This window comes from Phaseolus vulgaris, chromosome 10 (genome assembly GCF_051622355.1).
Source record: "Phaseolus vulgaris cultivar YP4 chromosome 10, ASM5162235v1, whole genome shotgun sequence".
Taxonomy (NCBI): domain Eukaryota; kingdom Viridiplantae; phylum Streptophyta; class Magnoliopsida; order Fabales; family Fabaceae; genus Phaseolus; species Phaseolus vulgaris.
Genome location: NC_143507.1, coordinates 40,384,586 through 40,400,962, shown reverse-complemented (window position 1 = coordinate 40,400,962; position 16,377 = coordinate 40,384,586). Strand labels below are relative to the sequence as shown.

Sequence of the window (16,377 nt, the reverse complement as noted above, 5' to 3'; positions counted from 1 at the left end):
TGGTTCTTTTTTTTTTATTCATCCCATCTTATTATTTGTTACCCCTAAGATCTTTTTTTTTCTCAACAGATATGACATAAGTGGTAAAAGAAACATCTGATCAAACTTATCTGTCTTTGCACCTTAATGAGAATCCTGCAACCTGTTCCGAAGAATTATCATTTTTGGAGTAGATCAGTCATGAAGGCTCTGAATGCGAAAAAACAAAATATAATTTTAATTTATATTTTTTCTTCCTTTAAAAGACTTATGAAAAATTTTATTAGTTAATATATATATATATATATATATATATATATATTAAGAAATTACATTATAACTAACATTAGGTAATTAATTACATGATACTGAGAGAGATAGGGGTGGCAAAGCAGGTCGGCCCGTCCGCATAGGCTCGTAAAAATACGGGCTGGTTTTCATGACCTGCCCTGCGGGCTTGCAAGCCGACACGCCTTTTTTTTAACGTAGAGGAGGAGTGAAGGCAGTAGCGGTGTGCAGTAGCGGAGCGACAGTAGTGTGCAACAATTGCAGGCGAAGCCACTCGGAGTCGCAGGCGGTGGCACTGCAAAGAAGAGTGTGTTGTGTGTTGTGTGCGTTTTTTTGGAACAACGTAACTACGTTGTGATTTGAGTGAAAACCTAATTTTCTTTCACTCAAAGTTGTCACTCCTCCATTGGACCATTGCTGTCAAGTCAATTAATTTTTTATTTTTATTTTATTTTATTTTTATTTTTTTGGCGGGCTAGCGGGTCCGCCCACCCCGCCCCGCTACTGGCCCGCGCGGGCCGCGAGTTATGCGGGGCGGGCTAATGCGGGTCAGCGGGTTGAACATGTCAATCCACCCCACTTTTTTTACCGCGGGTCGCAGACCGACCTGCACGGCCCACCCCACTTTGTCACCCCTAGAGAGAGGTAAGTTCACACAGATAATTAATTGTAATATTTCCTTTGTGGCAAAAAAAAAAATATAACAAAAACATTATTATATTTAACAAAGTTTATAAAGCCATAGAATCAACATCATTCAATTATATCTATTATAAATTTCTTAAATTTTATAGTCATTATGCATAATTTTTTTTAATTATATATAATATATATTCTTTTGATCTCAAGTATGCTAGATTATACATAAAATTAAAAGAGAAAAATGTATTAAAATTATTTTAAGTTTCAACTTTTAAGCAATAGAAAAATATTAGGCCTACCATAATATATAAGTTAAATTCATTCTTTTATATCAATTTTATACCAATTTCACGAGTAAGAATATTAATGAACACTTATTTTTTTAAACACGATAAACTTATTATCATGACTTGTGCTTGAATATACGTATAATGTTAATATATAGATTACGTTTTTAGTCTTAATTAATAAAAGGGACCAACTTGGTGAATTCCAACTTGTTTAGATGTAATTGAGTACGAAAAACAAACTAATTAATATTTAAAAAAATTAGAATTTGGTGAGTGAAGAAATGTAATGACAAGCTTTCGCTGTCTTTGTTTATTATTCTATTTTAGAGAAAAATTTAGTTTTCATAATTTACTTGGTGCATAGTTTTCCAGCAATAATCGTGAAATATTGAGCATAAAATGAAAAAAAAATTGCAGCCACTTCGTTTAAACTTTTCAGTCTGATCCTTTTGTTTGTATTTGAAGAATTGTAAACACAGTTGATAACTCCCATGGTGTTTTCGGATACGTCATTCACCATTTGTTTCATGCAATTATTATGTATTTCCAATGCTAACACAACTTCATTTAATTCCAAACTATTTAATTAGTGGACAAATTTCATTTTACAAAATTCATCCTCTTGAATTATATTACACAATTAATTTTTAAATTTAAAAACATAATTTAACTAAATTTTAAATGCTTCTCTTTGGATCAAGAAGATATATTTCTCTTATATACTTGTTATTAATATTGAGGTCTCGATCTTTAACCAAAATTATCAAACAGATATTTAGAAAAGATTATTAAGTTATTTTTCGATTTTAGATGAAATACTATAATTAATTCTTAATAAATGTGTATCCTGCTATAATTAATCCTTAATAAATGTGTATAATTAAGTTTTCTTGTTTTTAGATATGTATTATTATCGTTTTTTTCAATTAATGGTCTAACATAATTTATAATTTTACCTTTAATCCTTTTTAATTTTTTATTTAATTAAGATTTATGGGTGGTCGAGGAATCTCTACTAGATGATACATTAATATATATATATATATGTATGTATATATATTATTTTGAATTTCTAATAAATATATGGAAATGCAATTGATATGTCATACGTGTGTATAGACAATTAGACACACTGGATCTATGCTTTCTTACACGACAACGCTACGTGGAAATGTGTTTTTTTTTTTGTCTCTTTTAGTGTTATTTTTTTCCAATATAGTTACCAAACAGAAATATGTGTTTTTCTTTGGTTTACACATTTTCTGAGTTTCTATTTGTCTTCTTCTTCATTTTTTCTTTTCAATCGGGTCTAATTTTTATTTTTTTTCTTTTTGTTGAAAGAAAAGAAAATGATTCACATGATTCAACTAATTAAGCTTAACTAATGAAATGCATAGAAAGCCACTATCTTTGAACCCAAAAGAATAATGGGTTAAATTAAGATGAATACTCCAAGTTCTTGGGACAATATGAAAAGTTGAACGGTTGAAGAGCAAAGGTTGAAGGTTTTGGGAATTATTTTAATGGGGTTTTGGGAAGAGATAGGTAAAGGTTATATATAGGAGAGTGGCCACATATAAACTCCACTACCCTATGCTAAAATGTGTGGGGCGGTGTTACATTATGGGATAACATTTTTCTTTCATTGCACCAAAAATCATGTTCTACATTTCTAAGTCCTTTTCCTTTATTATTTAAAAAAAGAAAAGAAAATCCCTCTTTTTTTATGTTTTTTTTTTCTTTATTTTGTTCTCAAACTATGACATCTTTTCAACAATCTTGACTAATTGGACTATAGAAAGCGGATTAAATATAGATTGTTTTTAATTTATAAGTTATTTTTTATTTTAAAATCTCTTTGTTTCATCTTCTTATGACTCTTCTAGTAAATGTTTTAAAGTTTGTAGATTTAATTGTTGATAAAGCTATTGTTTTAACTTTTTATAAGTGTTTTAATTGATTACGTGATTTTTTTTTTATATTTTTTTAGGTTTTTAAGTTTAGTTTTAACTTTTTTTCTAACTTTGGATTTATATTTCTTAGTCAACCATGATAAGTTGAAATGTATTATGATCGGTCCTTACTCAAATTAGTTTGAGATTTGAATAAGAAGAAATGTTGTATAAATTTTTTTAACAACTATTATCGGTAAAACGATGTGAGACTTCTCAAACAATAATAAAACACTCTTTCTTTTATTGGCACTTAATGTTGTAAAACCGTAAGCAGATATTGCAAAAAAAACATAAAAGCAGTTTGTAAACTCATGTTGCTTGGTCCTGGTCTTACGAAAATATGGAGAACGTTGTCAAAGAAATATCAAATTCGATTTTGAAAGTGCAACAACAAAGTGAATTTTGTTGTGAAGATGCAAAATATCTTTGATTTCTCTCCCTATATAAAGAGGGGTTCTATTCTCACTTTCGCACACAAATTTTCGCTTCCTTTCTTCCTCACTTTCTCCCTTCCCCTTCACTTTTTATTCATTTCTTTTATTATAAATATTTTTCTGGGTTTTACTAGGTTCTTACTCTTTTAAGAGTAACTTGCTAGTTTTGATCCTCAAAAATTTTCATGGAGTTCCGGTTGTATCCTGGGGGGGCTTGCACAATACACCACGGATAAGTTCTCACGGACAGTAATCACTCACGTATCAGGAAATCAATGTTGTTCGTGTTTTAAAGCCTGAGTTACTACACTTAAATGGTTGTTAGTCACATCAATTCTCTCCTCCTTTATTATATTATTGAAATAATTATATAACTCTTAAGTAATAAATATGGTTCTCAAGATAATTGTCACTTAACACTACAAGAAAATCATGAAATAAAAATTAATTTTAGAGACAAAAAATAATTAGTTGTTATAGTGATTAAATTAGAGACCATTCTAGAAACTAAAAAAAAATTGCTTGTGATTTCTAAATTAGTTTATATTATTGTTAAATAGATTCTAAATTGGTAGCTAATTAGATACCAATTTAGAATCTATTTAAAAATAATAGAAACTAATTTAGAAACCAAAAAAAAATTTTAGTCTCTAAAATGGTCTCTAATTTAGTCTCTATAGCAACTAATTATTTTTTTTCTCTAAAATTGATTTTTATTTCATGATTTTCCTATAATGTAAACTATGTAAGTGTTATTTAAGCAAGTACTCACAACTCAAACATCATGTCCTTGATTCTTTTATCATTAATTATTGATGTATATAAATTACCTAATTTTTAGTTGAATATTGATTATCTCATTGTTTATATTTGTTATGTAGGACGATGTGGATTCATTAAGATGTTGAGAGTATGATTGGTAGATATTAATTATATGAAACTCATTTTGTATAGAATAAAAGAGATTCATATGTTTATAAGTAATAATCACAATGATACTATTATGATAAATATGTGTTATGTAGTATATGATGATGTATTGTTAAATTGGTAAAGAATCACTTAGATAAAATGAGTAAGAATTTTATTTTATTTTTGTATATATATTTTTATTATTACAACATTAAAGGAGGGGCAAAATTTGGGTATAGTATTATGAGTTTTTTACAGTTGAGGTATTTTTTTTTTCGAGTTTCCAAGTTTACCTATTGGTAAATTTTAGGAGTAGTTATATATATTTCACTTTTTAACTATAACTATCTTACGTATTTTACTATTAAAATTAAAATTTATATATATATTTTAGCATCTAAGTTTTTTTTTTCGCACATTTTATTTTCATGCTTTTCCGTTTATACATATTTATCAAAATGTTGTTAATAAACCACATTGTTTTTTTAAGAGGCACATCTATATTTAGTTACACATTTAGCAAATTGAAAAAATATTATAGTTAAACTTAAGTAGTGAAATAGTAAAATATTCCATTAAACCTATACTTTTTGCACTTAAAAAACTTCATTAAAAAAATAACCAAATCAATATTGATGACACTAACATTGAAGTTTTGTTTATTAAAATATGGTTATTTTTGAAGTGTCTTCCAAGTGGCCTTGGCTTGTTATTGGTGCAAAGTGTATCAAACATTTGGAAAATGCAAGGTAGAGATTGGGCAAATGAAGCCAATGAAATCAATGTTTTTTCCTAGGAATCTAAGTTTGAATACTTCAAAATGTAAAATAATGGAAGTAGGGTTTCATCATCACTCCTTATGTCAGAGACACTCTTTCTATACACTTTTTGCTCATTCCTTCTAAGGTGGAAGCCCCATTACCACAACACCTTAATTACCCTAGTATCTTACTAACAAAAATATTAAGTAAAAGAAACTTTGTTTAGTTTAAGTGTTTTGGTTTTATATTTGGAATCTCACATTTAAGTTTTAAATGAAAAAAAAATCAAATTATTTAAATTAATTTTAATTTTAATTTAATTATGAATTCATTTTTGACTTTGTTTATAAATTAAATTAAATTAAATCCAAAAAATAAAACCTATTTTAAAAATATGTGAGTTCAAATTTATTTGATTTTATAAAAGAAGTTGTTGGTAGATACTTTATTTTATCTAAAGTAAAAAATTACTTTATTTTATTACTAAAAAATTCATTAAATTAGTACAATTTTAGAAATAAAAATAATTAGCTCTCATTGACTAAATTAGATATATTTTAAAAACTAAAAAAATTATTGATATCTACCGTAGTTTCTATTAATAATAATAAAATTTATAAACTACTTTCTAAATTAATATCTAATTAGCTATTAAGATTTTAATTTCCAATTAATTTAGATTTTAATTTTTTTAATAAAATTAGTTTTTATTTAATGATTTTTTTTAGATAAAATAAAATTTGTAATTTTTTTAGTACAACTATTTATCGACTAATAAAATTTTAAAATCCAATTTAGGGTTTTGGGGAAAAAAACAAAAGCAACAAAAATAGTAGAAATCAAATGTATTGAATAATTTTAAAAGAATACTAATTTTTTTTCAGCATAATTATATATTGAAATTTATTAATAAATGTGGTATTATCACTACAACAAAATCATGAAATAGAAACCCATTTTTAGAAACAAAAAATAATTAGTTGCTATAGTGACTAAATTAGAGACTATTTTAGAGACTAAAAAAAATTTGGTTTCTAAATTAGTTTCTATTATTGTTAAATGGTTTTTAAATTGGTATCTAATTAGCAAATAAGGTTTTGCTACCAAATTTAGAATCTAAATAATTGATAGTTAAAACTTTGGTAGCTAATTAGATACCAATTTAGAAACTATTTAACGATAATAGAAACTAATTTAGAAACCAAATTTTGTTTGTCTTTAAAATAGTCTCTAATTTAGTCACTATAAAAATTAATTATTTTTTATTTTTAAAAATTGGTTTCTATTTCATGATTTTCTTGTAGTGTATATGTGAGAGTTGAGTAATAAAAAGTGAGTTTTAATGTGGTTGTTGGAAATACTAAAATTGTTAAATTTAGTGTGTTATTCATGCCAATAACATTATTTTGTCTAACTCTTATCATTAAGTGTTAGGAAAACAGTCATGTAGCGACAAATGTGATTTTCCATTGCAACAATCTTTCGATGTTATCACTCTACACAAATATTTAGCTATTTATATGCACGAGTGATCAAATTTGAGAGAGTTTAAAACCATTTTTATTGTAAACAATTTGTGTTCCTTACTATTTGGTGCATTGAAATTCATCACACACCAGTTTTAGTTGAAAGTTGAAACTTATTCTTACAATGAATTGGATTGTTAGTCTCCACTGATGTCGGGCACTAAGAGAAATGTAGCATAGTTTGAGCAGTGTAAAAGGCCATGCAAAATGCATAGTATAGGCAAAGATAAGCATAAGATAGCTGCAGAATGCAGTGAACCACCAACAAGGTGTAGCACACCCCATGACACCAATCATATCATGTCTCTAAGTTTCTATTTCTATGGACTCAAAGCATGTGAAGAGGATGAAAATGGATGAATTTTAATGGATGACATTTAAGCTCATCATAGCTCATTTGTGAAGAAATGTGTGATTCTCTTCCTCTTTTCATTAATGCATACTAATTTAGTTAGAATCATGATTTCAGTTCAATGTTCTTATCTTTTCTAGAGTTTAACACGATATTAAAATCTTGATGATATTAAAATCTTGATGATTTTAAAATCTTGATGATTTCAGTTTAATGTTCTTATCTTTTCTAGAGTTTAACACGATATTAAAATCTTTTCAAAATTATATTAATGTGATAGATCTATTATCGGTAGAGAATTTTGTTCAGACTAGAGTATGAAAAATTAACATAAAAATGAATGTAGTATATAATTATAAATGTTTAAAGTACTTTCTATGTCAGTTATACTTTTACATATAACTAATATAAAAATAATTAATTACAATATTTCAAATAAAACTGGTGTAATATATCATTTTTACATCAATTATATACATAATCGATGAAATATGAAGACACTTTATATATCAATAACAAAGTCAAAAAGTTAATATATGACATCGATTACCATCAATACAAAAAGTCATTCTAACCTAAATTTTTGATCTCATGTTGAATCAATTTTTATTTTATATTGTGTGATAGGTAAATCTTTTACTATGTCTTTAAATTAATTACGAAAGTCACTCACTTTCTACATCAACAAAATATACATTACATTTATAATTATTAATGAATATAAAAAATAATTAACTAATTTTTTTTTCTAGAAAACTCGTGAAAAAATAAGAAAGTTATATCATATCTTGCATTCTTTTTATTACTTAATCAAATATATTTATTTCACAATTCATTAAATTAGAATTATAATTTATTATTTTCAAAAATTAAAAATAATTGTTTGAAAATTAAGAAAATAATCGATTCTACTTTTTTACAATTTTATTTGTTAATAGTTATACTAATAATAACAAATATGAAATAAAAGCATTTTTTATTTTTCCTTTTTTAATACAAATAATCTTTCTCTTTTTTCTCATTTAGTTCTTTTCAATCAAATAACATTTATTTCCACTAATTAGATTTATTATTAACAAATTAAAAAAAATAATTAATGTAAAATTGGATTAAGATTATGGACATATAGAAATTTTAAATCATATGATAGTTTCTCCATTTTAAAATCATGCTGTTTTAGTGGAAAATAATATGAGAAAGCCAAACTCCAAATACGAAACAGTTTTTTATTTTATTTTTCTCCTCGTACTCTCCAACTTTGTGTTGACTTTTTTACTTTCATTAAAAAAATATTAGTTTACATCATAATTTTTTACACTAACTATATATCTATTAAACTCTATTATTTCTGTTCATATTATTAAACACGATAACATTTAGACTAGTTTCAATTAATAAAAGAAGGATGAATTTGAAAGGAAAAAAAAACATGTATATATCTTTTTATTTTGTTTTTTACGATATAAAAAAGAGATTATTTTAAAAAACATGTATTTCGAGGATTAAAAGGAGAGTAGTTTAAACGTGTACGAAAAGTCATTGATTCTTTTGGTTGCACGACATTGATCATCTTTTCCCATCAGAAAAATTATATTTGATTACTTCACATTTTTAAAATGAAAAAAAAAGGTCCTGTCAAATTAATTCGTTGCTAACTAGCCACTAATTGCTAATTAATTAATTAAAGTTAGATTACTTAAAGACTTATTTTACACATTTTATTGTTTGATTTAGATGAAACATTGGAAAGGGAAAAGAGAATAAATAAAAAAGTATCATAATTGTTTTATTTTGTATCACAGATTACTACTACTATTATTTGTTTGCTATTATTGAGTTTCTGCAATGATATTCCATTTCTTAAACTGTTACCAAAATATGTATTGGAATAAGAAATTTGTAAGACTAAACTAATCAAAACATGAAACTGTGTAAAAAAAATACTAATCTGTACATTTAAATTATCAATTTGGTAGTGGTGACAACTCGATTTCCAGTCCAAGATTCTGACAAGATGAAATACCAAAACATGTATTGTGACTAAACAATGGTAAAAAACTCTTGATAAGCACTTCAGTCTGATTCCAAATAGAACAGCTGCATACACCATTGCAAATCACAGGGAATATGAAAAATTCCAACCCACAATATCTGGCAATTCTGCAATGTAAATAGCCAGCATATGATTAAAAGCTCATCTCATATCTTCACATTTTTCATTACAACATCTAAGGCCAATAATAGTCATGGCCAAATAACATTTTTCATTCCAATTTTCTTCTCCAATGAATGATAATGAAATTTTAACCCAAAATGTTAGAGGCTCAATAAGAATATATGATTACCCATCTGTGCGTGCCCTGCTCATTCAGATCGAATATGCACCTTACCACACCATCGTCAAGTTCTGACAGTAACACAGTCTATATCAGTACAAATATATTTATGGGAAAAAACCTATATGTCACTTAAATAACCTAAAAGACAGACGAAAAATCATAACAATTATAAGTTCGTGAATATTGAATAACAACGAGTGCAATACAAATCATAAATTGATCAAATAAAGGAGAAATTTTGGAAGCATGGATCAAAGAGAAGGTTGTAATCATCGCAGGAATGGCATAGGTGGCAGAACAGTGATTGAGTGGAAGGGAGGAAACAAAGCGTGGGGAGAAGACTCGAATTAAACAGTTTAGATATCTTTTTATATTCAAAATAGAAGCATAAAACTTGGCAGTAAACTATCCCAAATTCCCATAATCACCACCTTTGCACAGAACATAACAATCCAAACAATCTCAAGGGAACTTCTGATTCATAGCTGCAATGTGTACAAAGATTTTACTTAATTATCACACCTGAATGCAGTGTTACATAGCCTGTTGCTCTTCTCCCACATTCAAATCACCATTGTCGTCGTCAAATGATTCTCTATCTTTAAGAAAGTATCCATCCTTTGGAGGCTTATAATCCTTCCCCCTCCAAACCACAACCTGTTCATTCTCAAACGTCACCGGAATACAGGGGACCATGTCCTGCATTAATACATAAGATAATCGAAAATGAGCAACTTAAATCACAAAACACAGGGAACAAAATTTGAAGATTAGAAATCATATCTTCTCTATATGTTTGAAAGGTAGAGCAGAGGGCCGACATTATTGTATTACTTACCATTACCACTCTCATTTTTATTTCCCTTCGAGATACATAATATAAAGAAAAATTATACCTTATTCCATTGGTTTGACTTAAAAACCGATAGATATCCATTGATAGCTAGTTAGTGTGTTAGTGAGTGAGGGATTTAGAAAGGTGAGTTGAGATGGTAGAAGAAATAAGGGCATATTGCCTAACAAATAAGAGGGGAGATTGAGAGAGACCTATCTTATCATTTGAGAAAGGATTATCAAATAAGATATTTTTGTAATTTTTACGGACAAAAACTAAATAAAACTTTTATGGGGACTAGACCCAAAAACTGATTTTAAGGGACAAGAACTAGAAAAAAGGTACTAAATTTTTCCATTCACCTCTCCCTCCATAAAACGAAATAAATTCTTTTAAGAAGTACGACCCAGAATATCCCCATAAAAATGAATCATTGAAGTCCTATTTGAAAAGTGATTCGACTTTATAATGCCCAAACAGACTCAATTTTAAAACTTATTTTGAGGTTCTACCTAATCATCAAAAAGGCATTTTTTGTTATAATGATACAACACAAGAAAATTACATGGCAAATATAGCTTTGTAATGCTGCCTATCACAACAATATACTCAGCAAAGCTAAAGAGAATTAATTGTCTTCTACCCTGAGTTTGCAGCCTATTTTCTTGTAATCTTTCCTTTCAAGCCCCTCACAGTCTATCCGAACCAATTCACAGGAGAGGAAAGCATCTCTGACCATCGGTACCAAAAAAGCATAATAACCATTTTTTGCTGCAATTCACTTCAGAGTCAATAAATAATGTTTGCAAAAAGCATACTAGCAACTGAAATAAGAAAAAACAACACACACCAAGCTTAGTTAAAGCAGGAAGAGCTAGTCCCCTCTTCCGCATTTCTTTTGTTTCATTAAGACTTAAGCCATCGATTGTTTTCTTAATCAGTCTGGGATATACAGGTTCATGGGGCTTCCACAACATCGTAGGAACAATAGATCTCTTTTTAGGATTATAATTCCTGCCTCTGTATAATATAAGTGTACCTCCATGTCTGAAGATGACCTTCCCAAATGTTTTGTCCTGCAACAAGAACATAAGAATTACTTGTGCATGCTATCAGACAAGTTTAGACATAAGCATCACAGACAATGCAACCCGAAGTTCAACAATCATATGAGTCCACATGTTTCAAAATAGATTGGGATGTAAAACTTTACATAATATGCAAAGTAGTAAGAAAAAAGAAGTCAAAAAGCATGAAGAGAGATGAACCTCAAGCTGGGTGCAAATATTTTTCATGTCCATAGTTGGAACACCCATGCATTTGATTCTAACTGCTTCAGCAAACTTCCAATGATTTTGAATAACATTCAACATGTTGTGAGTTAAACCATCCCTTCCTGAAACCAAAACAATCAAAGTCAGTAGTTAACAGATAAGATGTTGATTGAAGAATACATAATGAAAAAAAGGATAAATTCTGGTTACTTTATTTAGCCTTTTCTGTGCAAAAATATCTTAGTTGCTTGAGAAAGGCGAGACCAAACTGAATGGACTAAGGAGAAGGCATCAAATTCACAACATTGGAACCAATAACTTTTATTTAAACATCAATCTGCCAGAATTTTACTCAAAACAAGTACAAAGGAAAACAACATTTCATACATGCCTCCTCAACTTAGCCATCCAATACATTTCCACTACAATTACTATAAGAACCAATAGACTTACTCATTTCTCAACACGACCACACCCAACAAAAGCATAAAAAATAACAGTGAATTGTCATTCTCATCAAGCAAAACTTTATAGAAAGTCTTGCTATCTATCTAATCAAACTAAAATTTATAAACCAAGTAACCATTCAAAAAATTCATATGCAATACCACCCCACTGGCATAAAAATTCAAAGACAAAAACAAAAAATGACAAACTTCAACATTTTTTAAGCATACCCATTTGATTGTTTTCAAAAACACAAAAGCCCCCTCACATTAGGTGAGGACACATATATAGATCACATGACACGACACTACTGGGATCTATAACAAACAAATTCTCAGGATCATTTATATACCATGAGATCCATTTAAACAATTCCCTACAATGTTCTTCTTGGTCACGCCTTTCCACAGGATAAAAAACCATGCAAACTACTCTCATCATCGGTACATCACTAGCCTTTGCTCCTTAACCAGCATCTCAACATTAATATTTAACTAAATGAGAACATATACAAGTATTCAATTCTCGTAATATTTTTCACATCCCCGATCCTAATGAAGAAAAATATCAAGCCTCTTTTGACTTTCATACCGAGATTGACATGCCTATTAGTTTTGCTTCTCTCAAATTGCGATACCAATGCCTTTCTCTCGTCACTGGTAAGGGGTTTTCCTTGAATCATCTCTCTCTTCATCTTCCTCTTCTCCTCCAACTTAGGATCCTCCGCAGCCTCCAAGCTCTCCACCGTGGGGTCCACCGCTGGCGCACACACACCAGTCCACTTCCGGTCGAGCCGGCCCGGCCCAAAGGGCGAGTACTTGGGCTCCCTGAGCCCAATGGGCCGCACCTTCGCGCTGCTCTCCGTGTAGCTGAACCGGAAATCGAAGGGCAGGTCATTGGAACGAACCCGCTTGTAGCCGGCCGGGTCGAGAGAGGAAGGAGGCCGGTACTTGGGCTTGGGTTTTCTTTGGTTGGGCTTAATGGGAGGGGAATTGGCGCATTGTGGCTCGGGAGTGAGAGACGACGGTGGTTTGAAAGTGTACGAAGCGTGGAGTTTGGAAGCGGCGGAGGAGAGGTGGCGCGTGAGGAAGGTGGCGGTGGAGGAATTTTGGCGGGTAACACGAGTGAGGATAGACATGAGGGTTTAAGGGTGCATAGTGTTTGAAAAGAGAATGTTCATTTTAGGGTTTAAGGGTTGCAGTGGTGGTTGTTCATCTTGCTGCAATAGTGAGTTGCAGAATTACAGTAACCTAAATTTTAAATGACTATTGAAAAATTAAATAAATATATTAAGTGTCACGTTTTGTGATTAGATTAAATTTACTTTTTTATTTAAGATATTACACTGTACGAATGAGAGTTATAATATAACTTTTTTTTATTTCATTTTTTAAATCTCACTGTTATAAAATTATATTCAAGGATCTAGTGAATTAAACAAGAGTGGAAGGAGAATAGATGAAGTATACTATTTTATTATTTTTAAGTATAAGATTATAAGTAGAAAAAATTAAGTATTAAACTTTATTTTAAAATAAATTACCATCTTTCGAAAACACTTTTTTTTTACTTTCTTTACATTTTTTTTAAAATTAAATTTTTTAAAAGATTTATTCAATCTTTTGTAAATTAAAGTTTACTTTTTGAATTTCAATGGAAAAAAGAGAAAATAAAAGTTTGTTTTAAAGTAAATTTCTTTTTATAGAAAAATGAAAATTTATTAGTTTAAAATCATAATAATATGTTTAAATCATATTATTTAAATATAAAATTTATAAATAGAAAAAAATGTATTTTTTACTTTTCTTATATTATTTTTAAATCTGAATTTTCAGAGATTTATTCATTACAACAAGTTTGTTCAATAAGAATTTGTTTTAAAATAAGATTCTCTTTGAAAACTTTTATATCCACAAGTACTAAAGATGAATATTTGTTAGTCTAAAATCATAATAATATGTTCAAATTATTGATCATATTGTGTACATGTCTAATTTCTTGTATGATAAGAAAAAATTTAAGTTTGACATTAAATCTAAATAAGTTTTAATAACTAAGAAAAACTCTTATGATTTTGACAATACTTTAGAATAGATAACTTAGATGTAAAGGTGACTTTGTCATTATGATTTTGATTTGTATGAAGGACATGCATTTTTGTTTCAAAATATGTAAATGTTTGAATTAGAGTATAATACATTTTAATTTTTGGTTAATAGAATAATTTCTTGAGCCTGTTTGATTAAATAAATATTGAGATGGTGGATAAGCTTAAGTTGTGAAGCATGTTAAACTTTTGTTTTGAATATAAATTTTGATGAGAATAGTTGTTATTTTCTTAGTCATTATTGATTTATGAGTTCAGTAAGTTATATTTTGAGCAAATTAAAGTCATGTGACCATTTGAATTGTTTAAAAGTTGTAAACTTTTATATTCATTTGGGGTAAAAGTTTGAAAATTAGTTGGTATTGTTGCATAAAGTTGCTTTTTCTAATATTTTTACTTAAGCAAAGATTTTGATGTTTTATTTGGATTTGAAATAGTGAATTTGAAATGTTTTATTTGGATTTGAAAGTAGTGAATTTGAAATGAAAGTGTTAAAAAAATATGATTGTTTAGATTAAGAACAATAGAGTAAAAAATGGAAAAAAAAATTATGAAAATTTGTGAATAATGTAAAAATTATACTTTATTTATTTTTATAATTCTTTTAATCGTTTTATTTTTCTTTTTATTATTATTATTTTATATATTATTAGTGAATTAATAATATAAAGTATAGTATATATAATATAATAATTAAAATATATATATATATATAATAAAAACTAACCTTCTCGCAAATCGTACTTACCTTACAAAGATAAAACACGCAAAACAATGTGCTTTATTTTATACATTTTAATAGTTTTTATTTATTAATTTTAGTAAAATTTTCGTTGTTCCTCACTCGGACAAATAAGTCTTTAGAAGCAAACAAATCATAATGACGAATTTTATTTTCACTTAAGCAAGAAACTTTAGCTCAAGCGAAATTATAACAGAAATAGGAAATCAATATTTACATTTTGTTTGGATTGGATTTAGGACTAATGAGAAGATGTCACCACGGTTTGAATCAGGCAAAGATGAGGATAAGAGAGCAGGAAAAAAGAAAGTTGAGTGATCTTCTAAAAGTTGAAGAGAATAAGAGATGACTGAAATGAAAATACCGTCATAGTATGTTAAATACAATTGTACCCTACTTTCTCTTCAACTCAATGACAATTTAATGCATTTAATTGATGTTACCTACAATATTAAAAACTTTAACTCATAAATGCATGCGCATTTTGGCATTTGTACATTTGTGTAATTTTCAAAGTGAATCTAGAAACGAAATTACACATGGAACCTGCTCTTAGGAATATAAGATTCCTTAAAATATTAACCACTTATAAAATCCAGTTAATCGTAAATTACATATGTTTTTCATACAGTGACACAGAAAATAAACCCATATATGAAGCTAAAATTTAATTTGTTGACATCTGAGGAAATTATCGCCATTTGATTTCTATTACATGGCTTATTAAACAAAAAAATTATATTATCAACAGCGGACACATTTATATAAAGGAATAAACGAATTTTCTCTTCCGAATCGAATCAAGGATAGAGTAAACAGCGAGTGAAAAAATTTACGATTAACCTACTGTGCGTGCCCTACTGGTATAGATCAAATACGCGATTCACCACCAGCGTCAAGTTCTGACAATAACACAATGTACGTCAGTATTTACGTAAACGAAAAGCAAATTCTGCAGAAACAACCAATAGTCAGGAATAATTGTGAGAAGTTAGGTTAGTGAATAATAATAATGAATAAAGACGATTTAGAAATTGATGAAATAAAGAAGAAATGTTAGTCGGCGTGGATCAGAGAGAAGGTTGTAATCAACGCAGGAAGTGCAGTGGTGGCGGAACAGTGATTGAGTCGTAGGGAGGGAACAGAGTGTGGGGAGAAGTCTAAGTTGCGATTCCATACTAGAATGCAACCCACGCCTTTTTCATACAACCCCTGAAATCACCATTGATGTGGAAGAAGTTGCGAGTGTCGCAATGCAATTGCTCGGCAAGGGACAGGGGCCTTCTTCACTTTGCCCTAACTCCAAACACTGTCACCGCCAAACCAAATCAACACATGTTCTTCCTGCTCAAACCTTTTACTATTCCCATCATTTCCACGCCGAATCAACTTCACGAACACACCACCACGACGAAGAAGAAAACTGAGATTTGAAACTAAATGGATTTTTGTGGAAGAAGACGAAAAGCTTTGTAACATAGAGAGCGCGCGGCG

At 28.9% G+C, this 16,377-nt stretch overlaps 1 protein-coding gene across 3 annotated transcripts; it reads right to left on the bottom strand.

Annotated features, from left to right (window-relative positions):
* Positions 1-9,071: 9,071 nt before the first annotated feature.
* Positions 9,072-13,293, bottom strand: LOC137819280 (RNA-binding CRS1 / YhbY (CRM) domain-containing protein). 3 transcript variants are annotated; one of them, XM_068623079.2, is made up of 7 exons: positions 12,626-13,293; positions 11,582-11,709; positions 11,164-11,389; positions 10,957-11,084; positions 10,001-10,177; positions 9,485-9,546; positions 9,072-9,299 (listed from the first exon to the last, which is right to left on the bottom strand). In XM_068623079.2, the coding sequence occupies exons 1-5, from the start codon at positions 13,170-13,172 to the stop codon at positions 10,013-10,015; spliced, it is 1,194 nt and encodes a 397-aa protein (XP_068479180.2). In that variant the 5' UTR covers positions 13,173-13,293; the 3' UTR covers positions 9,072-9,299; positions 9,485-9,546; positions 10,001-10,012. The 3 variants fall into 3 exon arrangements, with proteins under 3 accessions (XP_068479180.2, XP_068479182.1, XP_090152929.1); XM_068623081.2 differs by having other exon boundaries at positions 11,353-11,389; positions 12,626-13,271; XM_090296803.1 differs by lacking the exon at positions 10,957-11,084 and having other exon boundaries at positions 11,353-11,389; positions 12,626-13,281.
* Positions 13,294-16,377: the final 3,084 nt, after the last annotated feature.

Coding starts and splice junctions, on each gene's coding strand:
- LOC137819280 (XM_068623079.2), bottom strand. CDS start 13,172: ATGTCTATCCTCACTCGTGTTACCCGCCAAAATTCCTCCACCGCCACC. Junction 11,390..11,581: donor ATATTTGCACCCAGCTTGAG/GTTCATCTCTCT, acceptor TTCTTGTTGCAG/GACAAAACATTTGGGAAGGT. Junction 11,085..11,163: donor TCCTGCTTTAACTAAGCTTG/GTGTGTGTTGTT, acceptor AGTGAATTGCAG/CAAAAAATGGTTATTATGCT.